This window comes from Podarcis liolepis, assembly GCF_965112155.1.
Source record: "Podarcis liolepis genome assembly, chromosome: 3".
Taxonomy (NCBI): domain Eukaryota; kingdom Metazoa; phylum Chordata; class Lepidosauria; order Squamata; family Lacertidae; genus Podarcis; species Podarcis liolepis.
Window position 1 is genome coordinate 112079650 of NC_139557.1, and position 26809 is coordinate 112106458.

The 26809-nt window shown below is 44.0% G+C and overlaps 1 protein-coding gene across 3 annotated transcripts in view; it reads right to left on the minus strand.

The window, feature by feature from the left end:
* Positions 1–26809, minus strand: part of PSME4 (proteasome activator subunit 4) — an 83568-nt gene that overhangs the window by 17994 nt on the left and 38765 nt on the right. For all 3 annotated transcript variants that reach the window (XM_083494031.1, XM_083494033.1, XM_083494032.1), the window contains 21 exons: positions 26689–26758; positions 24373–24440; positions 23238–23453; positions 20894–21051; positions 18696–18791; positions 17030–17085; positions 16577–16633; positions 16271–16326; positions 16085–16183; positions 15209–15271; positions 14958–15053; positions 14152–14283; positions 12693–12902; positions 10528–10664; positions 10038–10091; positions 8399–8528; positions 6667–6748; positions 5677–5830; positions 3673–3742; positions 2627–2752; positions 985–1137 (listed from right to left, as the gene is read on the minus strand). In XM_083494031.1, the coding sequence (XP_083350157.1) occupies positions 985–1137; positions 2627–2752; positions 3673–3742; positions 5677–5830; positions 6667–6748; positions 8399–8528; positions 10038–10091; positions 10528–10664; positions 12693–12902; positions 14152–14283; positions 14958–15053; positions 15209–15271; positions 16085–16183; positions 16271–16326; positions 16577–16633; positions 17030–17085; positions 18696–18791; positions 20894–21051; positions 23238–23453; positions 24373–24440; positions 26689–26758 (2283 nt within the window). The remainder of the gene's footprint in view (positions 1–984; positions 1138–2626; positions 2753–3672; positions 3743–5676; positions 5831–6666; positions 6749–8398; positions 8529–10037; positions 10092–10527; positions 10665–12692; positions 12903–14151; positions 14284–14957; positions 15054–15208; positions 15272–16084; positions 16184–16270; positions 16327–16576; positions 16634–17029; positions 17086–18695; positions 18792–20893; positions 21052–23237; positions 23454–24372; positions 24441–26688; positions 26759–26809) is intronic.

Here is a 26809-nt window from a genome sequence, read left to right on the forward strand (position 1 = left end):
TAAGATCTGGAGGAACCCAAAACCAAGAACACGGAATCCTTAATATTTTGGGCCAATGGCCAACCTTAAAGGATCAGAACAGTAGTTCATTCTTAATCTCAGCTACTCATGATTCTGATACTAAGGGGTAAATATATTTTAGCAATTCCATGTACAGTGTACAGTGGTGCCCCGCAAGACGAATGCCTCGCAAGACGGAAAACCCGCTAGACGAAAGGGTTTTCTGTTTTTGAGCTGCTTCGCAAGACGATTTTCCCTATGGGCTTGCTTTGCAAGACGAAAACGTCTTGCAAGTGTTCCGTTTTTTTCCGCTTTCCCCCCCCTTTTTCTAAGCCGCTAATAGCCTTTTAGCCGCTAATCCGCTAATCCTTTAATAGCCACTAAGCCTTTAATAGCCGCTAAACCGCTAATAGCGCTAAGCCGCTAATAAGGTTGCTTCGCAAGACGAAAAAACCGCTAGACGAAGAGACTCGCGGAACGGATTAATTTCGTCTTGCGAGGCACCACTGTATTTGTTTAGGAAATCCCAGAAACCAATTAATATAAATGTACAACTTTTACACCGGGGTGGAGCGGGCTTAAAAAAAAGCAATGATTTAAAACTGGTATTATTTATATATGTACAGGAATTCAAGGTAGCTTTCCTAACCACCTCGGGATTTCACAGGTTTACATTCTGTGTGCACTGGTTTTAATTATGGCATTTTATTTTGCTCTACACCACCCTGTGACACTTATGATGAGGTGTAGTATTAAAAAAACCCACCTAAATAAATATAGGTTATGTTCAACAAAGCACTGAAAAAGTAGTTCCGTCATCACAAGCAATGGCCCTTTTCCTAAATCTGTTCTGGGGGTTTCCACAACCCTCCAGATCCTATTTGGCGGACACTGTGGGGGACATGCAGGGGGGTGAGAAAGTGGCAATCCTTTTGCATGCACAGCTGTTTCGTTTTTGCAAAAATTAAGCGAAGTACACACTACCTTTTCAAATGTCCAGTGCTTCGATCCTCTTATCACACCAGCTATAATTTCAGCTATGCATCGTTGGGGACTTTCGTGGGAATCTATTGCCAAACGTTCTAAGTGGGGTTTCAGTACAGGCAAGAAGGCATCATCAAAGTTTCTGAACAAGCCCTGTTAAAACAAGACTCATGGTTTAGTCTTAAACTCATCACTTTTACGAAAAGGGCTTGCACAACCCCTAATGTAACTATTACAAAGTGTTAATTCTAGAAAAACATGAAAAATATAATCAAAAGGGGTACTTTCCCATCCATTAATACAATGCACACTTTCCAAAGTTGTATTAAAAATAAAATAAGGCATGCTGTAGACATAGATTAGGATAAAGTGGTACCTCGGGTTCAACATTTCCCTCAAAATATATTTGCTCCCCAAAAGCATATACAGTGGTACCTTAGGTTAAGTACTTAATTCATTCTGGAGGTCTGTTCTTAACCTGAAACTGTTCTTAACCTGAAGGACCACTTTAGATAATGGGGCCTCCTGTTGCCGCCACGCTGCCGGAACCTGATTTCTGTTCTTATCCTGAAGCAAAGTTCTTAACCTGAAGCACTATTTCTGGGTTAGAGGAGTCTGTAACCTGAAGCATATGTAACCCGAGGTACCACTGTATTGCCACTTTTATAGGGTCTCTTTTTAAGTGGGCATCCGTCTGCCACAGGAGACAATAGAAAAAAATTGCCAATTAGGAAGAAAGTCAAACCGTTGGAAAGTTAGACCACCTGCTGTGACTGTAGAGTCTCTCTCTCTCTCCCCCCCCCCCCAAATGTAAGTCTTTCAGAAGGAAGGCAATACAATGAATATAAGCACAGCAGATTCTGGGTTGTCCGCAAATGAAAACTCTGGCTCAATACAAGTCAGAAAATAAGCTCCAAAGAGGTAAGCAAAGAGAAGAAGAGGAGTTTGGATTTGATATCCCGCTTTATCACTACCCTAAGGAGTCTCAAAGCGGCTAACATTCTCCTTTCCCTTCCTCCCCCACAACAAACAGAATAGAGGGGCTAAAAAGGGGGGGGGGCAACAGACCCCTGGACGGTTAAGTCCAGTCAAAGGTGACTATTGAGTTGCGGTGCCCATCCCCCTTTCAGGCTGAGGGAGCCAGTGTTTGTCCACAGACAGCTTTCCGGGCCATGTGGCCAGCATGACTAAACCGCTTTTGGTGCAACGGGAAACTGTGACGGAAACAAGAGCACATGGAAATGCTGTTTACATTCCTGCCATAGCAGTACCTATTTATCTACTTGCACTGGCGTGCTTTCAAACTGCTAGGTTGGCAGGAGCTGGGACAGAGCAACAGGAGCTCACCCCGTCATGGGGATTCGAACTGCTGACCTTCCAATCAGCAAGCCCAAGAGGCTCAGTGGATTAGACCACAGCGCCACCTCCCTTTAATAGAGGGGCTAAGGACAACTCGGTCATGGTACTCATTCACAGCTTCATAAACTATGGTTTAGGAGACCTTGGTTCAATTGTCCAAACTGGACCAATATGCGGGATACAGAAGTTTAACTGCATGGGTCATATATTATAGAGCTTTTCGCCAAGGATTTTATCATTTTCTAGGAGGTGTAACTAATCAAAGAAGTAGATAACTAGTTACCTTGAAGAGGCAAAATCTGCGAGGATTAAATTTATCCTTTCCTTTTCTGTCTTCTAAAGAAAGAAACTTGATTAACTGCTCAACAAATTTCGGATCAGAAAAATGATCATAAATGACCTGCTCCGCCTGTAAAAAAAGAAAGAAACAAGAGCACAATGAAACTAAAAGGTTTTTTTGGTTCGTACAACAATCAAGCGTCGTCCTGGAAAAAAGTCTGCATAGTTTATGGTCTCAGATATGTGACACCTTAGCAAAAACAGGCATTTGGGGTCAAAGGAAACATTATTCATGAGTGCAGCTCATTTCAAACAGCTGCATTTTGTGGAAATACCGATAGAAATCTGGGTTCCTGTGAAATTAATGAGAGCCAGGACATCAATTGCAGGAACTCAATTGACAACCTTTGAACTAGCCTCATTTTTCCATGCTCATTAGAAGAACTGCAAGACTTTCAGAATCCTGGCAAGGACAAAATACTCTTAAATCTTAAGCTTTGAAAGACCTTGTGTAGCTTTCTACAGCAATGCTTTTCCTTTTGATAACTTTCCATCCTCGGTTCAGCAATCATTTTGAGTTGACAAGACAACCCACATGCTTCATAAACCAGTGTGGTGCACTGAAAACAGGTGTCGCTAACATGGTGTGCTCCAGATAATTTTTTGGGTCTACATCACCCCTGACTACTGGTGAGCCAGGCTAGGACTGATGGGAAAAACATTCCAATAACATCGGCAGAGCACCAAGTTGGCTGCCTTTGAAGTAAAGTAATAGCCAAAGCATCCATAGGGGTCGCCATAGGGGGGGCAGGCAGGATAATGTGAAACATGATCAGAATAACCATTATTATCAAAATGTTCTATGGTGTATAGGGCAGTCATTAATTGCATTCTTGTTTTGCCTAGGCTCTATGTAAAATCCAGATTACGCATTTTGGCTTTGGAATTGTTCAAACATACACAATCACAACAGGAATAAATATATATATGCTCAAGTTTGAATCAGTCCCAGAAAATACTTTCAGTGGAGTTTTAAAATATCACATTCACCTCTGAAAGCTCATCTCTACTCCTCCCAAGCTTTGGTTGCTCTTCAGCAGAAGCATAAATCTCCATATTTCTAGAAATTGTGAAGAGAAAAATAATAATCAGGATAGGTTTCAATATTTTTGAACAAAAAAACGTAGGTACAGCATTTCCTGGGTCATTGTTCCAGTATAGCAATGACAAAGGGAGGCAAACTGTAAGAGCTCAAACATGTTCTTTTTAAAAAGGTAGCCTGGCCAAATAAAAATGTAGACCCCACTGCAACTCACTGTAGCAAAATGTGTTGTTAGGTAGATAGGTAAGATCAAACTCCAAAGAGCTGAATATGTTTAAAAGGTATATTGGAGAAATAATGTTGCTGCTGCCCCAAAACAAGAATAAGCAGAGTATGTATACTGTTGTATATCAGAAGAAATGTCTCCGCCGGCATCATTTAGCCCGGACACTGAGGTCCAGTTCCAAGAGTCTTCTGGCGGTTTCCTCACTGCCTGAAGGGAACCATGTAGAGGGCCTGATGTCCTCCCATCTGATGTCATGGAAATAAACAACAACTATCTTAAGAACTTAATTTGTTCTGGAGGTATGTTCTTAACGTGAAACTGTTTTTAACCTGAAGCACCACTTTAGCTAATGGGGCCTCCTGCTGCAGCTGTGCTGCCACTGCACGATTTCTGTTCTCATCCTGAAGCAAAGTTCTTAACCCGAGGTAATATTTCTGGGTTAGCGGAGTCTGTGGTCGGGACGCGGGTGGCACTGTGGGTTAAACCACAGAGCCTAGGACTTGCCGATCAGAAGGTCGGCGGTTCAAATCCCCACAACAGGGTGAGCTCCCGTTGCTCGGTCCCTGCTCCTGCCAACCTAGCAGTTCAAAAACACCTCAAAGTGCAAGTAGATAAACACGCACTGCTCCGGCGGGAAGGTAAACGCCGTTTCCGTGCACTGCTCTGGTTTGCTAGAAGTGGCTTAGTCATGCTGGCCACATGACCCGGAAGCTGTATGCCGGCTCCCTCGGCCAATAAAGCGAGATGAGTGCGGCAACCCCAGAGTCGGTCACAACCGGACCTAACGGTCAGGGGTCCCATTACCTAGCGGAGTTCGTAACCTGAAGCGTATGTAACCTGAAGCCTATGTAACCCGAGGTACCACTGTATAGGGATGTTTTTAATGCTTGATGTTTTGCTGTGTTTTTATTATGTTGGAAGCCTTCTAGAGGGGCTAGGGCAGGGGTCTGCAACCTTTAAGACAAAAAGAGCCACTTGGACCCGTTTCTGAAGAAAAAACAACTGGGAGCCGCAAAACTCGTCATTATAAAAATAACTTTTTCGTCACTTTTTATTATTTCTTTGTTTGACCCCTCAGAATTACTCCTCCTCATAGAAATAAATGTTAAATTAACAAGTTATCTTTTTTTTTGTGTGTGTGTGTTCTTCACTCCCTTCAAAACAGCGACCAGCGTACGTGCCCCCTTTCAATGCAGTGACCAGCGTACATGGCCCTTACAATGTAGCGGGCGGGCGGGCGACGTTGGGACGGTGCGTGACTAATGCACGCACCGCCCCCATGTGACGTCACAGCCAGTACAGCGCCCGTCACAGTGGGGAGTGTCGGGGCGCACAATGCGCCTCTTCCCCTCACTAGTATCCGCCCCGGAGCTGCGGCAAAGGTGTAAAAGAGCCACATGTGGCTCCGGAGCCGCAGGTTGCAGGCCCCTGGGCTAGGGCAACCCCGTCAGATGGGCTGGATATATGTACTACTACTAGTAGTAGTTGTTATATCAGCAAGACAGCCGTTAGAAGGCTGCTGACAGAGGCAACAAGGGAGCTTTAAGTCTCGCAATGGGGAACATGTGGCCCTCCACAAATCCTTGAACGCCAACTCCCATCAGCCTCCCCCAGCACAACCGGTGGTCCATGATGATGGAACACCTGGAGGGCTACAGGTTCCCCATCTGTGCCCTAGTGCCTTCCAGGTTCACCAAAGGAGGGGGTGGGACAAGCCCATACTTACCGAGGCCAGGTGTAGTAACCCCAGTGGGTTTTCTCCACGAAATGACAGGCCTCCCAAGCTTCTTTAGTCTTTGGTAACCTTGCACTGTCATAATGCAGCCACTGGTTGTCAGGTCTGTCGCCGGCCCTGATCTCAGGAAGCTGAGGGGCTCCACCTGCTCACACACACAAAAAGAGAAAGCAACTGTTACCGTATATTATTGACCCTGTGATTCAGTTCCTGTGACTGGAACGATTTTATTTCTTTATCAAATTTATATACCGCCCTTCATAAACGAGCTTTTTTAAAAAACAAGACAGTTTTAAGATTTGTATACATACCCTTTCCCCCCACCCTTCCCTTTCCGCATTAATTTCCAGGAGAAATCTGACAATTCTTGGGCGATCTACATTTTCTATATAAAGGAAAGCCATGCAGCTTGCTTTCAGATGACAATAAAACCACTAAACCTGCATTACGAGCCCAACTTCTTTTTGCTTCGTGGAATCAAAATAATTAAAACAAAAAGCAAGCACAAGTATAAGTAGCCCATCAAAATGTACAATATTACTGAAAATTAGCTCAATCGTTGCCTTTGTCGCTGAAGAACACCAAGATTTACCATCTTGGGAAGGTGGTAGGGTTCCATCTTTGGCACTTTAATGGGGACAAAACTCCCTGCAGCAAAGATCTACTGGAAAGATTTTAAGCTTCAATAACCAGCAACCTCTGGAGGGCCCTACATTACCTGGCCCCGCTTTCCCTGCTCTAGGGTACGGTTCAATGAGTGAAGCATGCAACTGTCTCCATCCATCCTCAAGGCGCCATTTTGTTCCCTGCTCTGAATGATAGATCTTAGGGTTCCAGCAGAAAGAAAAATAGATTCTGCAAGCTTGAAATCTGGCACCCCCTATATAACACTGTACTTAGTTCACATATACACACTACATAAAAACTTCATGGGGGGAAAGCAACTCGGTGCTTGCAGCTCTTTTTGCTCAGGACACTTACTGATTTGGAATGGGCAGATGGACAACTTCTTGTGAGGCCTCTTCAGCTGCTTGAGGATGCCAGCCACAGCAGAAATTGCCATCTTTTTTAAAAAAAGGAAAAGAGAAGTTTAGCTCATGCGTTTTAAAAAGTCAGTGCAAGCAACTGCTTCACTGCTGTCTTAAAAAAGAAAGCTGCCCTCCCTTTCTCTCACTCCCAATATTACAGAACTAGCAAAGAGTGGACTCCTGCTAGTTTGGAAGTGGTGTCCTTCCAAAACAATCTGCACCCACGTTTTCATTCCATCCCAAGGAAAATAACTTTCTGGTTCACCCAGCAGCTTTGAGTAACAGAAAAAAGCAAGCATAAAAGCTGGACACCCCCCCCCCCCATCATAGCACTAAATTTGACCCACTACTCTTCTCGTTTATTTTCTCCTAATGGTTCACCCTATGCTTCCTGTGCTTCAGTGAGGAAGAGACTAGAGTTCAGTGGAGGAACATGCGTCCTGCATAGGGAAGGCTCGAGCTTGCAGAACCTCTTTTGGACTTTTTGTGTAAAAGGAAAATAAATTAATACGAGTCATTTAGGTTGGAAGATTGTGAAAAATATTGCCTCACAGAAAGCAAATCAGTTGGATGCTATTCTTGAGTTTATATTTTGAGTAATTTATTTCATGTGACTGACAGGCGAAAAATCGGAACTACTTTTTATTTTTCCTTTTTCTCTCCTCATTTCTTTTCTTCTATCTTTTGGTTTTCCTTTGGTGCTTTCTTTTCTCTGTCTCCCTGTTTTTGTTTTTTTATTTAGATTAGTTTCTTTGATCTTATCGTATTATGAAAAAGCTTCAACAAAATCTCATAAACAGAAGGCTCCGGCGTCAATGCCTGGCACCCAATGACCAAGCAACAAGCTATGGAAAAGATCTCTCCTTAAGACCCTGGAGAGCCACTGTAAGTTAGAGAAAACTAAAGGTAGTTGCACAGTTAGTCTGGCCTAGTGTAAGGCAGATGCCTATGTAACAATTTAAAAGGTAAAGGCAAAGGGACACTTGACAGTTAAGTCCAGTTGAGAATGACTCTGGGTTTGCAGCGCTCATCTCACTTTACAGACCGAGGGAGCCGGTGTTTGTCCGCTCCGCAGACAGTTTTTTCGGGTCATGTGGCCAGCATGACTAAGTCGCTTCTGGCGCAACGGAACACTGACACCAGAGCAGTGCACGGAAACGCGGTTTACCTTCCCGCTGGAGCGGTACCTATTTATCTACTTGCACTTTTGGGTGTGCTTTTGAACTGCTAGGTTGGCAGGAGCTGGGACCGAGCAACGGGCGCTCACCCCTTTGCGGGGATTCGCACCGCCGGCCTTCTGATCGGCTAGCCCAAGAGGCTCAGTGGTTTAGACCACAGCGCCACTCGCGTTCCATGATTTAGTAATGATTTACTAAGGGCTAATTCATCCCTTCACTTTGGTCTGCAGTGGAAGTCCAAAAGGGAATGTCAGTGGTGGTAGTTATCCAAAGTGGTTTCCTTTGCACACTGGGAAAATCAGCAAGCCAACATGTGTCCACCAAGTCTGACCTTTGCCCAGGATGTGGTAGTGTGGAAGCAAAATGCGTATTAACCTCATTTACAAGAACAGCAGCAAATATCACTTTGGCATGTGTGAAAGCTATCATGTGACTCTGCCTTTGGGTTAAGAGGAATGGGATCAGCACTGGCAACCAACCACTTAAATCCATTTGCCATTTTCTTACCTTGCGAACCACTAGGGCGTCGTGGTTGAGACATTTCACAAAGAATTTGATGGCTCTCGGAGGCAGCACCCTGTCGTCTCTTAACAGCAGGGAGAGAAAACCGACGCCAATGTGCTCAAACTTCCAGGGGCTGAGGAGGAAAGGGAGGAAATGGAATCAAATAGCCTTTTGGGACAGAGGGAATGAATGCAGTTATCAAGCACAATTTAGGGCCAAACCAATTCCTCCGGCCACTGTGAACAGCTCTCCACTCCAGCATTTGCACACAAGAGGCCCAACTCTCATTTGGACTACAACAGCTCTAATTTTAAGGTGGTGTGTGTGGTAGTAGAGATATATGCAATTCTAATATCCACACGATCACATCTTATACGCATTTAACTTGCACAATTTCAACTACATGCAGTCGAAGGCCGGCTGTTTGGAACCCCACAAATTAAATGCAGTCTCATTGCTAGGGAAGGGCCTTACTCAGGAAGCAAGGCTCCCTCATCTCACTGGGACTGGGATGCTTCCACGAGATCTCGCAAGAGCATCCCAGGGCTTCTGGAGCCAGCATGCTGGTTCTGGAAGGCCCAGGCTGCTCACACAGGGGTTCAATTCCAAGGGTTTGAGTATACAGTGGTACCTCGGGTTACATACGCTTCAGGTTACAGATACTTCAGGTTACAGACTCTGCTAACCCAGAAATAGTACCTCGGTTAAGAACTTTGCTTCAGGATGAGAACAGAAATCGTGCGGCGGCACAGCAGCAGCAGCAGCAGCAGCAGCAGGCCCCATTAGCTAAAGTGGAGCTTCAGGTTAAGAACAGTTTCAGGTTAAGAATGGACCTCCGGAACAAATTAAGTACTTAACCCAAGGTACCACTGTACACGGTTTTGCTTATACACTGAACCACTGGAACTGAACTCCTGCATAAGATTGTAAGATACGATTAATCATAATGTACTTAAAGGCATGGAGTTTCCAAAATTTAAAAAAATAAATCCCCAAAGGGGAAGGAAGATGAAGCATGTCAACAGCAGCCTTCTATAATGGCCAAAGAAGAGAGATGAGATACGAACGAGGACTTTCAACGAGTTGAGGATTTACTTCAAGATAAGAACATTTTTAAAAAGAAAAACATGAAGAGTCAAGAGGTGGTACCATGATCCATCTTCAGACGATTTACAACAAAAATGCAATCTACTCAGAAGCAGCTACTGAGCAAAACATTCAGAATTTATTGTTAGCTAAAGCACGGATGGAGGACCTGTGACTCAGCACACGCAGGACTACAAATGCCAGCATCCCTAACCATTGGTGAAGCTGGCTAGGGCTGGTAGGTGTTTGGCATCCAACAGCATTTGGGGAGGGTACAGGTTTCCCATCCCTGAGTTAAATTATCACATTATTCAGCTCTGATCCCGTAAGACCTGTGGGGGTGTGGTACTGTCGAGTGTCAAAATATCTGGGCTGAATCTTCTTTTGATTTCCTTTTATACGAACAGAAACCTTGAAAGAAAACTGTTTTATCTGCCACAGAATTTAGAATGGGGACTGGGAAAAGAATCACATAGAATAATCTCACAATCCTGTCTAAAAGTCTCTCAAAGCCAGAGCACGATTTACGTTTTGGAAATGAAACACGCGTACTTACAGATTTCTTTGATCCACACAATCTAACAGTTTGTTAATCAGGTTTTCATAGTTTCTGAAAATGAAAAGAAACATTCCAATAGTAATCACATTTAGGACCTTAATAACATGCAGCGTGCCTCCTCTGTTTCTGCCCCCTGTTAAAATAATACAATTCTTTGTGGCAGCCGCTGCATAGGAAAGAGTTGCCACAAGGTGCCTTACAAGAAAAATTTTAAACTGAACACCTCATTTTCCAGTTTGTCTATCAACCCAAAGACAGACATGTTGAAGTGTTCGTGAATAGACAAGACAGTCATTAGATTGTTTTTTTCTTAGAAGCAAAAGGGGAAAAGACTGATGAACAGCAAATGAAGTTTTATATACATTCTGGAAAAGTGAAATTTCTAGCTATTTACTTATTTTACTTCAAAATAAAATGAATAGTTAAGACATATCACTGCAACGTTAAATAAAGTGTTAATTTTATACTATGGCCCCGGTGCACTTACTGAGAGGACTCCGCATTCCTTTCTTTCTGTCGCTGAATTCCCTGCTGGAGCTCCTCTGAACTAAGACTCGTCCAGTTGTTCTGCAGAACACCTGACTTCTGCATGAGGACAGCGACCTCAACACATTTCTCCGGAACCTGGCAAAGAAAGGGAGATGCAAATGAAGTCTCTGACAGAATAAGGACATTCCTCCCTAGGGAAACACGTGATGTTTAATGGATTCGAAAGACCTCCACTGCCACATAAAAAACTCTCAAAAATATATATAGAAGAAGAAGAAGAAGAGTTTGGATTTGATATCCCGCCTTTCACTCCCCTTCAGGAGTCTCAAAGCAGCTAACATTCTCCTTTCCCTTCCTCCCCCACAACAAACACTCTGTGAGGTGAGTGGGGCTAAGAGACTTCAGAGAAGTGTGACTGGCCCAAGGTCACCCAGCAGCTGCATGTGGAGGAGCGGAGACGCGAACCCGGTTCCCCAGATTATGAGACTGCTGCTCTTAACCACTACACCACACTGGCTGGATGAATATTCCAAAAGCCCAGTAATCCTAGCCCCTTGTGCTTTCCTTAATTTCTGTGATCATCTACATATCTAGCTTGGACTACTGCAATGCGCTCTACATGGGGCTACCTTTGAAGGTGACTCGGAAGCTAATCCAGAATGCGGCAGCTAGACTGGTGACTGGGGGCAGCCGCCGAGACCACATAACACCGGTCTTGAAAGACCTACATTGGCTCCCAGTACGTTTCCGAGCACAATTCAAAGTGCTGGTGTTGACCTTTAAAGCCCTAAACGGCCTCGGCCCAGTATACCTGAAGGAGCGTCTCCACCCCCATCGTTCTGCCCGGACGCTGAGGTCCAGCGCCGAGGGCCTTCTGGCGGTTCCCTCATTGCGAGAAGCAAAGCTACAGGGAACCAGGCAGAGGGCCTTTTCGGTAGTGGCGCCCGCCCTGTGGAACGCCCTCCCATCAGATGTCAAAACGATAAACAACTACCTGACATTCAGAAGACATCTTAAGGCAGCACTGTTCAGGGAAGTTTTTAATGTATGATATTTTAGTGTTTTTTGGGTTTCTATGGAAGCCGCCCAGAGTGGCTGGGGAAACCCAGCCAGATGGGTGGGGTACAAATAATAAATTATTATTATTATTATTATTATTATTATTATTATTATTATTATTATTATTATTATTATTATATCTGCACTGCATCTTCCTCTCCACTCTCCCAAAGGAATTCGGCCTTTTTGAAAACTGTAACTGCACAAATGCTTTAAAAGTTATGATATTTTCACATCCTTGCCAAAAACACCTCATATAACTATCCTCCAAATGTTCTGTTCCTGTAGTAATTATCTTAGAGGCACCTTGTCATTAGCTGCGGCTCCCCAACACGTAACAAAATACATGTCCTGAGGGCTTCTTCCTGCTCCGAGTAGCTCCACAATTCACCACTGCTGCATGTACCTGGGTGTTCAGCTATGTGCTTCCCACAGTATCTGGGCTGTGAGTTCCATGGCAAATGCAGACAGGGCTTTAAAGTGTAGGCCTCATACTTGCCTCTTCACGGGTCCCTGTGGTATTTCCCTCTGCTTTGCAACCAAAAAAGGCTCCCAGCGCAGGTTACAAAGATCTGCTGATGCGTCACCCATGAAAACGCAGCATGATCTGGAAGCTCCTCGACTGTAGCACATCCATTCCATAGCAAGCCCCACACTAGATGCAAGCCTATTTGGCCCATTTTGTGCATTGCCACTAGCAGCACACAATCATCCAGCAGGAACACAAAAACCGTGTGGGGTCTATTCTGGATGGTAAATCAGTTGTGAGGAGCGGCTGGTACACATTTCTCTGCTGGCATACAGTCCTGAGCCCACAGTTTCATGAATCCCGTGCGAGCTGCTCAATTTTTGTGCACAAAAATTACTTGGTTGCCTAGCACGCAAACGGTTTTCATTCATGACGGCAATCACTCTGCCGGCGTAACGTTGGAAGCAGAAATGAATGAAGTACTACCTTGAACCCAGTTCGATTAGCCCTGGTGGCCCACCCTCAAGACTCGCACATGCCGCTACTGGGTTCCAGGATCATCATGCAACCGCTGGCAATCCCTTCATCCAGTTATTCCTAACCGTTGCTTAGTGAAGTGGATCTTTCATGCTTACTGTAAAATCCAATCCTATTGTTTCATACTGCCGATGAATCTTCTCTGCGAGGTCATCAAATAGTCGGACTATGGATGGTTTTTCCAGAGACATTGCTTTGCTGAGTCCAGAAGAGACTATTGCAGGCCAGGTTTGGACAATGCAGTCCCAGTCATGAAGATTTGCCAGACACACCCCACTGTGGTTTCCAAGAAGGCAATACAAGGCACCCTACAGAAAAGAGGTTTGAGGACACAATTGATTGTATAGCTTCAAAGAACTGCAGTAAAGTATGTGTACTGTTAGGTGCCTACAGAGTCATCTATACAGTTGTCATTTCAGAAACGCTAATTTAAGTGATTTATTCTATGAGGTAGCAGCAAGGAAAAGTTCCTGCATAATTTTACCTAACAGTAAATATGCAGCATACTCAATAGGGACAGGGTTCCTAATGTGCCCCATCAGAAGCCCTGTGCAAGGACTTCTGCTTGTATAACGGGGCTCCTACCACTCAAAAAATTGGCTTTTTGGGGGGAGGGGTTTGAGAAAATCTCCAGAACAACGTTCAGGGGGATCATTCTATCTGGCAAGCTGCAACGTTTGCATAAAGGAATGCCCATAACACCGTGATGCTGAATTACACCCCATACGCTTCTGACATTACTTTATAAAAGCAACTCTTTCATCTCAGAAGCACTTGCTTCACTCTTCCAAGGCTACAGACACAATGCAGAAGCTTGTTCCTTTAAGCTATTGCTCTGCATTCAGATAATAGTCTTCTTCACAACTAACTAAATGGAAAAGAGGAGATATTTGCAGTTGCACGTCTCTCAAGCCCATAAGCCCCCAACTAATGCAAAAAGTTGAGGGAACACAGTTAATGGAATGAATGTGGTTTTAAAGAATTGGTTGTTTTCCTCATGTTGTTTTCCTTGTCATCCCATTTTCCTCTGTGGCGTATTTTATATTGTATCTCATGAAAGCCACTCTGGGCTTTATATTTTCAGCTGAACAGCAGAGTAAAAATAATAAATGACTCCCCTTTACTGAAACGTTGTTCCAGTCCTTTTGTTACCGCATCCAATCTAATGCATTTCATAACTAAGGGTTTAACTAAATAAGGGAGACTAAGTTCCTTGAGCCCCTTCTACTGGATAAAAACTCCACCCTCCCATCTCACCCCACATTCAAACCAGTCCATGTTACAATGATTTAGAAAGGTGTCTGTGCTCAGAGTTTGCAGAAGGTATTAATAAAATGGCAGTCTCTGAAGAACGTGGGAAACACGTAAGATTCAGGGGGGAAGGCAAGTCTTCGGTACACTGACATTAGTGTCATTTGTTTTTCATGATTACTGCAGTTCACTACATACTGCTACTTACAAGTCATGCCACCACTTCAAAGTCATGCCAGCACAACTTTACAAGCCCACATAATACAAAACAGGAGCCTGTGAAGACTGAAGAAGTGCCTGGCTTACTTTAAACTGCTGCTGGGTGACATCGTGCCCATCTGGCCGCAAAAACTCCAGAACCAAAGGAATGATGTCCCTGCAACAGAAGTTGTAAGTCCCCAGGGCTGTGAAGAATGCGTGCTGAGCTTTGTTTCTGACCTAAAGAAACAACAAACACAGACAATTGCACAAAAGCTGAAGACAGGAACTATAAACTTCAATTAATGAATGTTTTTCCGCACTTGCTTGCGTTTCAGGCTGACTCCTGGAATTTTATGAGTCTCCCCCTTTGGATTATGCCACAAGGGACAGGAACCACTAGCCATTAGCCCAGGCTTCCCCAAACTCGGCCCTCCAGATGTTTTTGGCCTACAACTCCCCTGATTCCTAGCTAGCAGGACCAGTGGTCAGGGATGATGGGAAATGTAGTCTCAAAACATCTGGAGGGCTGAGTTTGAGGAAGCCTGCATTAGCCAAGCATCTGCAGAGGAGGAGAAGGGCAATCCCTATGCCATGTGAATGGAACTGCCCATCTCCCCCCCTTTTTTTCAACAGCTTTCGGGGTGTCCTGGTTTTTACTTTTTGAAATATGGCAAACCCTAACAGAGCTGGCGTCATTGCTCCTGACGAAATGGCAGTGGTTGAAAAAGTGGCCAGTCTTTTGCCAAACCAAAAAAATATCACTGACAAGAAGAAAGCTAGCACACAGTGCCTTCGCGTAGGTTTTTGCCCTAAAAACAGAACAGATCTGTATGACCTGCAAACACTAGTTTGAAAGCCAACCCCATTAACACCCTGACTGCAGAAAATTGACATACCCAACATATGCTTACCTGGCCGTATGAACTTGTGGACAAACGCAGGAGGTCCCTGATCAAGTCTTGGTGTACTTTTTTATACTCACAGCCTTCAACAGTGAGTGTTCTTAGCTAAACAGAAAAGGCTAAATTAGAATATACATGCGTTTGTGTGTTCACATGTTATAAATGTAAGGAACATGCGTAATAAATACAAGGCTTCAAATTTTGTTCAAATTCAAAGGTAACCAACAGGCAAACACTGGTTGTAAAGAAAGGGGCATTACCTCGTGCTGCAACATGACTCTGTCAATCAGCAGTGCTCTGATATGCTGTTTTTTGCCTTGAAGCTGAAAACAAGCAATCAAACCCATTAAGTGCATGAAAACAGTTATACATGTTCGAAATCAGCTTCCTGCTTTTTCCTCATTTTCTCAAGTTTGTCTTCCTCAGTATCTCCTACCGGTTACCACCAAAGAAAACCCTCTTCAAAGATGGCAACTTGCAGGTGAGATAATCAGCTGCTGCTTTACAGTGTCTAACACTGACAGAGCAACAGGAGCTCACTCCACTGCACTGATTCGAACTGCCAACCTTCTGCTCACAAGCCCAAGAGGCTCAGTTGTTTAGACCACAGCACCACCTGCTCCCCCTTCACTGCCCTTCAAGTGCATACAGTTGGGCAAATTTTCTCAGAAAATGTGTCCTCCTTCACAATGGGTCTGCTGCAATGACTGGCAGCTGTGCAATTAACAGCTGTTTAATTCAGCATCAACCTCCTATTCTGGTGATGGCCAAACCTGGCCCTCCAGCTGTTTTTGGACTACAACTCCCATCATCCCTAGCTAACAGGGCAAGTATAACTATTGCACAACAACTATATTCCTACCCCACCCCCACCCCTCTGCCTTCTGAATGTGGTTCATTTATTCTGAAAGATTGTACGACAACATCCTGACATTAATATGAATACATTTCTTTCAACGTGAACTGCTAGGATATTTTCCTGAATATCATTTGGGGGGGGGGTGTTAGTGCTGAAAAAATTACCTACAATTTGCTTCGTAAACAATTAATATTAAGTTAAGGTCCTATGTAGCCCATAATTTCTTCCTGAAAGCTTCAGAAATGCCACTTAGGTTTTGATAGGCTAAAATACAAACCCTGTTCTCCATTGATTTTTTCACCAAGTTGAAGCTTTTCCACCGGGAATCAAACTCATGCTTGTGTGACCCTTGGAAATGTAAAAGGTCCCCAATGATCTGCAAAACAAGAACTTGCATTATATAGAGCAAATCCACCCGCCCAGCTTAAAATGTTAGAAAACATGCCAGACGTTATGGCTTTACCTTTATGATGAGAAACAAAGACTTTGTATCATCCTCCGAATGGTCAAGTATATAATCTATCATGGTAGAAAGGAAAATCCAATTCAGTAGAACAACTTAAAAGTGTTAGTTCATACACTACTGGGCACTTTATTTAAGCTCAAATGCTTTATATAAGAATGGAAGCAGGCGTAAATCGTGATTGACTGTTTATTATGTTTCCACTTCCATCGCCAAAATTAGATTTTAAATCTGCATTGAACTACAAACCTTAAGTCATAGTACGGGTGCAGGAGGACAAAAAGAAATGACTAAAAACGCACTTACGCAGCAGTTTCCTTGTGATTTTGCTGATGGATTCCCTGTAATTCGCTCTTGACAGATCTAGACAAGGTAAGACCAGTCGTTACTCATAGTAACATTACTTATAGCTCTATATTACATGATGCTGCAAGATGCAGGTCACTGGAAAGCAGACATGCCGAAATAAACACAAAGGCAGATTTCATCGAACAGTACTAGATGGAGGGCATGAAAGGATCCATACAAACACACATACATGCATGCCTATGTTCATTAGGCATATATTTACACACACACACACACTATCTCCAGTGCACACATGTCCCTGGTATGTAAACAGGAACTTCCCCATCCTTTTCAGTGTCCGATATAAAGCCACACATGTACATCTAGGTGTCCCAAATACTGGAGTAATTCAGGCCGATTAGTTTTTGTACTGGTACGCAACACAAAATGCAAAATATGGAACCAACTTACCATAGTCAACACCAGTATAGAGTTTGATCTCTTCTAAAGACACTAGGCTTGGGACCCTGCAGGACATACAATGCATACGCACCATTGAAACAAAACATCTGATGCACTTTCCCAAATGCGTTTAATCATTGTTAACATTTATGAAGGCTAAGAACAGCTGCTACTATGATTTTCTGTAATTGAATAAAAGCCTTAAGAAAGCTGGCAAGACAGAGCGGCCAGGCCAGGCTTCAGTTGCTGGGATTTCTGTATGTTACGTTTTATTGTTTTTAATGCTCGTGAGCCACTTTGGGGGTCCAAGAGACAGCACCAAAAACTTGGATAGACATCAGTTTCATAACACTTTTAATTAGTATTCATCTGTTGCTTACAATTTTAGATTTTACTTTGTGTTTCTATTTTTTATAAACAAGCCTTAAAATTATTCATAAACAGCAGTTTATAAATGCATTTAAAAAAACCCAATGATTCCCACAAATTGTATTTTGGTGAGATGTTTGACCAGTTTAGGTCTTCGGCAATAGTTATGTGCTGAATAAGGAAATTATGGCAGCACCTTTACAAGAAAGTTTCCTTCCATATGAGAAGCTTTCCCCCTTAGCTTGCTATGGGGTCTATTACTTATTACCTGCCACAGCTCAGTGAGTGGACAGATGAACATTTGTGTAGGACAGACATCACTATATCCTTCAAATTCCCTGAGATAGCAACTACAAAACAGACACATAAATAGATTTCAAAAAAAACTAAGTGCAGGAGGCATTATTTCTTTATGAGAAACCAATGTAGGCTGCAATCCTATGCCCACTTTAAGTCCCATTGAACTCAATGGAGCTTACTTCTGAGCTGGCAGGAGGAAGAGCTCAGTTGGTTAGAGCATGGTGCTGATAATGCCAAGGTTGCAGGATCGATCCCCTTATGGGACATCTGCATATTTCTGCATTGCAGGGGATTGGTCTAGATAATCCTCAGGAATTCCTTTCAACTGTAGGGTTCTATGTATACACTGCATCATCAGTTATTCAGTGGCTTTGGTCAGGAGAAAGTTTTCAACTACCCAGTGCGAAGAGAACTTGCTGATGAAAAGCAGAGCTTCAAAACACTGTGACTCTCTCTCTCTCTCTGACTAGTCACTATGGGATGTATTGGGCGTTCTGAGTACATATGACTCTAGTGTAAAACTAATACAGTGGTGCCCCGCAAGACGAAAATAATCCGTTCTGCGGGAGCCTTCGTCTTGCAGGGATTTTCGTCTTGCGGAGCTCCGCTATCAGCCGATCAGCTGATAAGCGGTAAAACAGCTGATAAGCGGCTTTTAGGGCTTTTAGCGGCTTTTAGCGCTTAGGGGATTAACGGATAAGCGGCAATTTAGAGATAAGGAGCTTAGCGCCTTTCAGAAAAGGCAAAAAAAAAAAAAAAAGGGAGACCACGGAAAAAAATTCGTTTTGCGAGTAAGCCCCATAGAAAAAAACGTCTTGCGAAGCAGAAAAATGTCGGAAAGCCCTTTCGTCTTGCGCGTTTTTCGTTTAGCGGGGCATTCGTCTAGCGGGGTACCACTGTACAAGTTTTACACAATCCTTTGTGACATTGACAAGTATCAGCCTGTGATTTTTTCCTCTAGGCCACTCTACGCACGTATTACCTGTGCAAAACAAAGTTTACTTACAGGTGATCTACTCTGTTTCCTTTCAGAGGTGGCAGAATGTTCCCGGACCCGATCAGGCAATTGTGTACTATAGAAAGACACTGCTGCACATCATCTCTGAAAGCAAATGTTAAATGTATTTCAATATTTAAGGTAAGCAAACCTAGTTTTTGGTGGCGAGAGGGTTATTTGCTGACATGCCCGCTAGAGGGTACTCTTGGGTAAACTCGCAATTCCTGAATCCCAGAAGTCTGGAAAATATGACTATTGCAGCTACAGACTCATTTATAGCACAGTGCATAATTTCCCAGATCCGAAGCGTGCACACAAACCACACACCCCAGCAACAACTGGGATTTTAAAAGAGCATTGGAGATTTTTCAAACTTAAGTTGCTGGTGGGTTGTGTGATCTCCCAAGGAGACTGCAGTGTGAAGGGACTGGCAGGATGAGTGGTGAGAGGCACATGCTGGGGAAACCCCAGGGGAGGAAGGCTCAGAGCCAGGGGAGAGATGAGGGGACACAGAGGAGAGGTCAGCCTGAGAAGATTGGGAGAAGGTGCCGGATGCTGGAGTGGCAACAGGGTTTAGAGAGCAGAAAGAGCCTGTGACAGGGAGCAGTTCAGACCTTGAGGCTGAAGCAGAGGAGGGGGTTCAAGCGGCAGCTGAAGGATCCCTCCTCCTGCTGCAACAAATTCGCCACTCCCCTCCACCCCACCCCACTCCAAGAATGCATGGAATAATCAGGAGGGCAGGACAGAAGCCAGAGGTGCGCAAAAGCAGTTTAATACAGCTTGGGAAACATCCAGGCAAGGAGGAGCCTTGTGGAAAGATGTGGAAGGCAGGGGCCTTCATTCCTGGCAACTGCTCCAAAGGGGCAAGAGCTACTGGGAAAGGTCACAGAATTGTAGATCTGTTTCCTTTAATAAAAAGTTAAACTTCACTAACAACTGGCTCTCTCTCTCTTCATGCTGACCTGCATCCGACTCCAGCCCTGATGGGAGAATTGTGTTAACCCTTCCCCCTCCAGATGCAACACCACTCTGAACCTGCCACACGGGCAGCAACTAGCTTGAAAATATTGTCCCACTGACTCCAAGGGAGGCGGTTCTCAAGCCTAATTGCCACACTGGAGGGCAGGGCAAGCAGGGGATAGGGATGCCCTGAGAGCCACACCTGGCCCACTGCTCAGAGGTTTCCCACCTCTAGTTACTTAGAGCGTAAGCTCTGTTGAGAAAATACACAAAGTAGCAAGCTCCATGACTGAGCAGAAATTAGAACCTGGATCTCATTTACCTGGACAGGTATATTCGCATTAAACCACATTGGCTCCCTATATAGGGTCGCATCTAACAAAGTCATCCTATGATCGAACTTATGCAGAACAGATTTTGGGGTGGGGAGTGCAGGGGGCAGAGGGGAAGCTTAGTTCTTTAAGTGGAAGTCTTTGTGTGAACCCATTATGTGGCAGTTGGGGATGCTCCAGTTCAAACCGGGAGCCACACACAATTCATTACAGGAGCGCATTTCACAGGCTACATTTTTGATATGCAGGTACAAATGTTCTGAACTATGAAGTCCTCATCTCAACTACAAACTCACCAGGAGGACTTCGGCAAGCCAAAATCTTCAAGAATCAAAGCAAAACACATTCACACAACAGATAAGCACATATTATCAAATACAGTGGTGCCTCGCAAGACGAAAAGAATCCGTTCTGTGATTCTCTTCGTCTAGCGGTTTTTTTGTCTTGCGAAGCAAGCCCATTGACGGATTAGCGGATTAGCGCTATTAGCGGCTTTTAGCGGCTTATCTGCTGATCGGATCAGCTGATAAGCTGCTTAGCGGCTTAGAAAAAGGGGGGGGGGAGGAAAAAAAACCAGCAGGAACTCGCAAGACATTGTCATCTTGCGAAGCAAGCCCATAGGAGATTCGTTTTGCGAAGCACCTCCAAAACGGAAAACTCTTTCGTCTAGCGAGTTTTCCGTCTTGCGAGGCATTCGTCTTGCGGGGCAGCACTGTAAAAGCATATGCCAAGAAGCTGAATTGGCTGAACTGCGCAATAAAGATGTGTTTGCAACCACATCATGTTTGCAGGACACCCACCAAGCCCCTCTGTAAGCTGACAGCCAGTCTACCTGTGGAAATATTGCCAACCCAAAATGCGCTTGTCTGTTAAACTCTTGAGAAAAACCCAACCACCGGATACACTTCTACGAACCTGGACATTTCAAGATTTCCATCTGCGTAGCTCCCTAGCTTGTCAAGTTCTGGCTGCAGAAAAGAATCCAGCAACTCAAAGGAAAAAGCGATCTCTTCGGCTGAAGGAACATGCCATTGGATGTCAAGTTTCCATAGATCCCCAGGCTTCCCCCAGTCCTGTAAACACAAGAGAAGAGTGCGCATTGCGCACTTAGTGAGAATGGTAAACATATCACATGTTACACATGAGGGTAATATTTACTATAGACAAAAGAGGGTTGGCACCACGTGCCCTGGGCAAGAGGAACGCATCACGCACAAAAATATCTTAGAAGGTAATAGTTTGGGATAACTGAGAGGAGAGCCTTGCAGCAAATTTTGAAAATAAAGCTCACTAGCAGCCTTTTTTGGCCTGGGGGCCACAATCCCTTCTGGACAGCCTTCCAATGGCCACATGCAAGTGTTGGGTGGCACCATAGGCAAAACTGGGTGGAGCTAATAATTTAAATGTTACCTTTGTATAGTAGGCTCCACCTCCCATATAAACAAACAAGAGGCATGATCACAGTTCAAGGACATGTTCCAGCCAGAATAATGTTCTCAGACTTTGGAACTGCCTCCCCAGCAAAGTTAGACTGGCTTCCTCCTTGTGGTCCTTCCACCAGCAGATGAAACGTTTTTGTTCCAATACGCTTTTGGGAACTGACTGCTTTTAACTGCCTTTATTGTAATTATTCGTATGATTTTTATAGATTCTATGTGGTTTTACTTCTAAAACTGTTTAATTGCTTTTAATTATTGCTTTTTCTGATTTTACTGCCTCTCATTTTTATACGTGAGCCGCCTTGAGTCCCATCAGGGAAAAGGGTGGGGCATAAACAAACAAATAGTGCAGTTTTCGTCAAGGGCCAAAAAGCAGGCAACCAGTCCTTGAGTTTTTCAACCAGTCCTTGAGACTTTTCAAGAGACAAGCAGGCCCCTCAATTGCCAGGTTTCAGCCAGTCCAAGGTAGCATCAATTATTTTTCATAAACACTGCTGCCTAGTTGACAACACTGTTACTGGCCACATATTAAAAACAGTAACTTATTGCCACCTGTTTTTAGTTCCAGTGAGAACCAATGTTGCTGTCACTTTATTTTGATTTATTAATCTTTTGTGTTTTAATATCATGCTTCGCTGTTTCTTCCTTGGGCGTTCAACCATTTTATCACAAAAAAGTATCAAATATAACAGGTATATTAGGACTGTACAAAATAACCACCAACGGCTAAAGTTGATGGACGTGGGAGATCATTTCAGAGTCAGCTGCCATGAACCCACTGTGGCCTAACACAGTAAGCAGGTTCGCCCTATGTTTTTTGTACTGACAAGACGTCCTAACCATCTTTGGACATGCACTCACACTGGCAGTGTGTAAAATCTGACAATCATGCCGGAAACGATGCCAACATAATGGTGAAAACTGCTCCTGTCTATACTGATTACATTACACATGCCTAGGAATGATCTGGACTGCAAAGGTGGACAAAAGGTATCACTTGAATCGGTGAAAATTAACCGGAGCCAGCTTTTGATTTGCACCCTAAAGTTGTGTATGAAATTGGGCGCTCCAAGCAGCTTCACACGTTACAAGGCCAATAGGTGCACTTTGTGTATGCTGCCGTACCTCGGAAATTGAAAGGAATCTGTTCTGGAAGTCAGTTCGACTTCCAAAACGTTCAGGAACCAAGGTGCAGCTTCCGATGGGCTGCAGGAAGCTCCTGCAGCCCGTTGGAAGCTGCGGAAGCCGCAATGGACGTTCGGGTTCCAAAGAACGTTCGCAAACCGGGACAATCACTTCCGGATTTGCGGCTTTCAGGAGCCAAAACGCTCGCCTCACAAGGCATTCAACTTCCGAGGTATGACTGTACCGCAGAGTATTATACAATACACAAGAAGAAATCTTTGACTGACAGTATGCTGCATATAACTTCAATGGAGAACTGGCACACATGCAGTAAAAGTTGCATCCTTTTCACACATTTTGGAGACCAGTGCAGAGACATTGCTTGAGGCAGCCCCTAGATAATGAGCTGATCGACAATGCATTTGTCACTTCTAGAGACTATTTTTTTGGTGCGCTAAAATGCCCATTCCCTTGGGGTGGCATGTGCTAGAGAGAGCAAAAGCAGAAACATAAAATTTCTGTTAAAGATTGGCACTGCATCTTTCAATTACACTTTCCATAGCTGCTGGGGGTTAGGTGAATCCTCAAATAAACGCAAATAAAATAATAGTTTAGAATTCTTTTGAGAGAAAGAGAAAGAGAGAGAGGCGGGGGGAAGGGGAATTCTCTAATCCTAAGTAAGTTAAAATCCTTGCCTTGATAGGAAAGTATTCAGAAAGAGGCTTGTCAAAGCCACCTGGCACACTGCAGTATTCTGTGGGGTAGATAAGTGTAGCAGAACGAAGAAGGTGGTGCAGTAGGTTACAAGACAGAATGTAACCCTGCTTACAGGTTAAATGGAGGGTTCGCTGTAGAATCTTCAAAAGCTGCTCCCTGTACGGCAGCAACTTCTTCCCATCCACACGAGTGATCTAGCCAAAGAGTTGAAACATCAGAAATTAAATAGATCATCAACAAAATAGCAATGCGACACACATGAACGCAAGCTCTGGAAGAGAAAATCAATGCACTTTTTGCATTTTGATGCCGTAGCTACTCTAAATAGGACCCAGGTACCAATCCAGCCCCACCAAATGTGCCCGTTGCAAGTTTTGCCTGACTTTATTGGAGCCCTTTGCTCTTAACTGAATCTGTCTGACTTTCAGGCACCCCCTGCAGCACGTGGAACTGTTCCTGGAACGTGGCTTTTGCATTGCCCCAAGGATTTGACTTCAGACCCTGGCCAGACCTTGCCTTTTAGATTGCCCTCGTGAGTGAACTTAGGACTGCTAGCTTTGGCTAAAGCAGGACAACCCCACCTGCAAACTGCATGTATGCTGTTTTGAGCATCTCAGTTTAACAGTTGGATATAAAGGTAAAGAAGAAGTAGTAGTAGTAGTAAGTGAATTTCCAAAGGAAATCCATTGCAATGGGCTGAAGGAAAAGGGTGTGGCAATGAAAAGTTTTCATGTGCCATTATGTTCCCCACAGGATAAACATCTGGGAGCAATGCTGCAGCTGCTGTTTTCCCACTTAAAGCACTGCAGCTGCAACCTTGATAGGGAAGCTTTTGACTCCCCGCTCGTCCTTCAGGATAAAATAAGGATCTAGCTGTCACTGCTCAAAACAGGACAGCAGGCACTGCACTGGGGTAATCTGACACGACTGTCTAGACAGTTTATTCTCAGTCACAATGCTCACAGGCTTCCCCTTGTGTATACATCACATAGAAGGTTCTGCATAGAAAAGCATTTATTTAAAAGTACTCGATTTTTTTTTTAACCGAAACTAAGTATGGATCAAGTACACAGTTGGCAAATAAAGCATTAAAAGCAGCATTCTCCATAATACCTCCGATAGAAGCTGAAGGTTCCAGAGGAGCTCTTTATCTAACTCTTCATCACGCAAGACATCATCATCTAGGGGGGGAAAGCATCAAGTCCTAATGTGATTCCACTTTCATCACCAATTTCTTATGGTCAACATAACAAGTTGTTGTTGTTTTAAAAGAAGCATATTCATGGCTTTTGCACAGGATGGAAAGAAGCCCACCAACAAATCACATAACAGAGATGTGGATCCAAAGGCAACACGTGATGTGATGGTGGTTTAAGGGGATCTCTTGTAAAAATTATAGCTATGTTGTTGTTTAGTCATTTAGTCGTGTCCGGCTCTTCGTGACCCCATGGACCAGAGCACGCCAGGCACTCCTGAATCAATGTTTCTGAACAAACTAGCAACACTAGAAAGCACTAAATTTGTGATTATTATTTTTGTACAGTTCAGTCAATGAAGGCCGATGTGATCTGTGATTTGATTTGCCAGAGTGTGTGCAGAAAACCCCCCACAAATCTTCAAAAGGACCCATTTCACTAGATCCGGCATGTGTAGTCACTTTCTCTCTGTCATACAAGCAATTCCTTTCGTGACTCCGGCAGCACCATACTTCCAACGCCTCATCCCACCCACCCCGGTTTGATATAAGTATTAGTCATTAGACAAAAGACAAAATAGTGCCGGCACTTCAGCGGCTTAGATGCTCTAAGGCTATTGCTGACAAAGCTCATGGTTGTTTTGGGCAAAGACTCTGTGTGGATAGCTTTGGTTTTAATTTGTGTACTGAAGTCTCTTTTTCCTACAAAGCCCCCTAACAGATGCACTCCCGCCCCCATTAGGTTCAGTCTCCCTCTTCTTCTACTGCCCAGAAGGCAGGTGGGATGGGGGGAATGAGAACTTTAACCAGAGAACCAGGCAGAGGGCCTTCTCGGTAGTGGCGCCCGCCCTGTGGAATGCCCTCCCACCAGATGTCAAAGAGAACAACTACTACCAGACTTTTAGAAAACATCTGAAGGCAGCCCTGTTTAGGGAAGCTTTTAATGTTTGATGCATTATGGTATTTGAATATTTTGTTGGAAGCCACCCAGAGTGGCTGGGGAAACCCAGACAGATATTATTATTATTATAATTTATGATTAATTATTATTTTAAAAGGTGGGAGACTAAGGACTACTCAAAAACTGTTGCTTATGAATGCAACAAACATGCGTTCATGTGTACATGTAGCACACCAGTACACTTGTCCTGGGACCAAGATTGGCTTGCAACTCTCTGTCAAAGGTATACTTGGTTGTAATGCCAGGTTTGCCTCTGAAGACTGTGTGAAATGGCTTTCAAAGCACTTGTGTCTAACATGTTTCCTGCTGTGTATTAAGACGTAAAAAGGTAAAGGACCCCTGGACAGTTAAGTCCAGTCAAAGGCAACTACAGGGTTGCGGCGCTCATCTCACTTTCAGGCTGAGGGAGCCAATGTTTGTCCACAGACAGCTTCCCGGGTCATGTGGCCAGCATGACTAAACCACTTCCGGTGCAACGGGACACCATGACAGAATGGGTACATGAATTAAGGAACTGGGAACGGCTGCAGCTTTCTCCAGCCTATAAACTGAGTGACAAACACGTTTGCTGCCATGTGGTGCACACATGACAGGAGCGCTGTGAAGCAAAGATAAGGGTTCGAGGCAAGAAGTGTGGGACAGCTTATCTGAATCTCTTCCTTGCCCAGATGCTGCTTTGAAACTGAAACAAATGAAGTCCGTCGAAAGAGCAGGTCGCAACCACGCTCCCTTTGCAAGCCAGGAAGGCAGGACCAGGAAGCAGCATCCAATAATCTGCTACCGTAAAATAAAATAAAAAGGTGTGAGAACCCTTTTTTGGCTTTAGCTACAGTGACACTCAGCTAATCTTCTGGAATTACAGTAGTTTAGTATTTATTTGTTTTATTTATATACTGGCCTTCATCACTACATCCCAGGGCAGTTAGGAAGGAATTACACATGAAAACAAGAAGTAAATGGTGCCAGAGTGCAGGTGTGGTTAGAGTGCTGGATTTGAAATGGGGAGATCTATGTTAAAAATCCCCGGGGGTCACCTGGATCACTGGGTGAGCACGGGCCACTGGAGATTTCGAATCCTCACCTGCTTACAACAGTTGTCATGATAATAAAAATAGCAGGTGGAGCCATGTATGTTGCCCTGAGCAGCTTGGGAAAACAGTGAAATATAAACATGCAAAATATCCTCCAGATAGCAGTAAGTTTTATAAACAGGCAAACACACACAGTCAAACACAAGCCAGTCACAAAACAATGTAAAATCACTGAAACTTACTGAGAGTAAGATGTGTTATAACACTGCAGCAATGGGGTACAAAGAGCTTCAAAGACTCCTCAGGACAGCACTGAAATGTCACAAAGAATCAAGTTCTACATTAAGATCTCTTTGCAAGCAT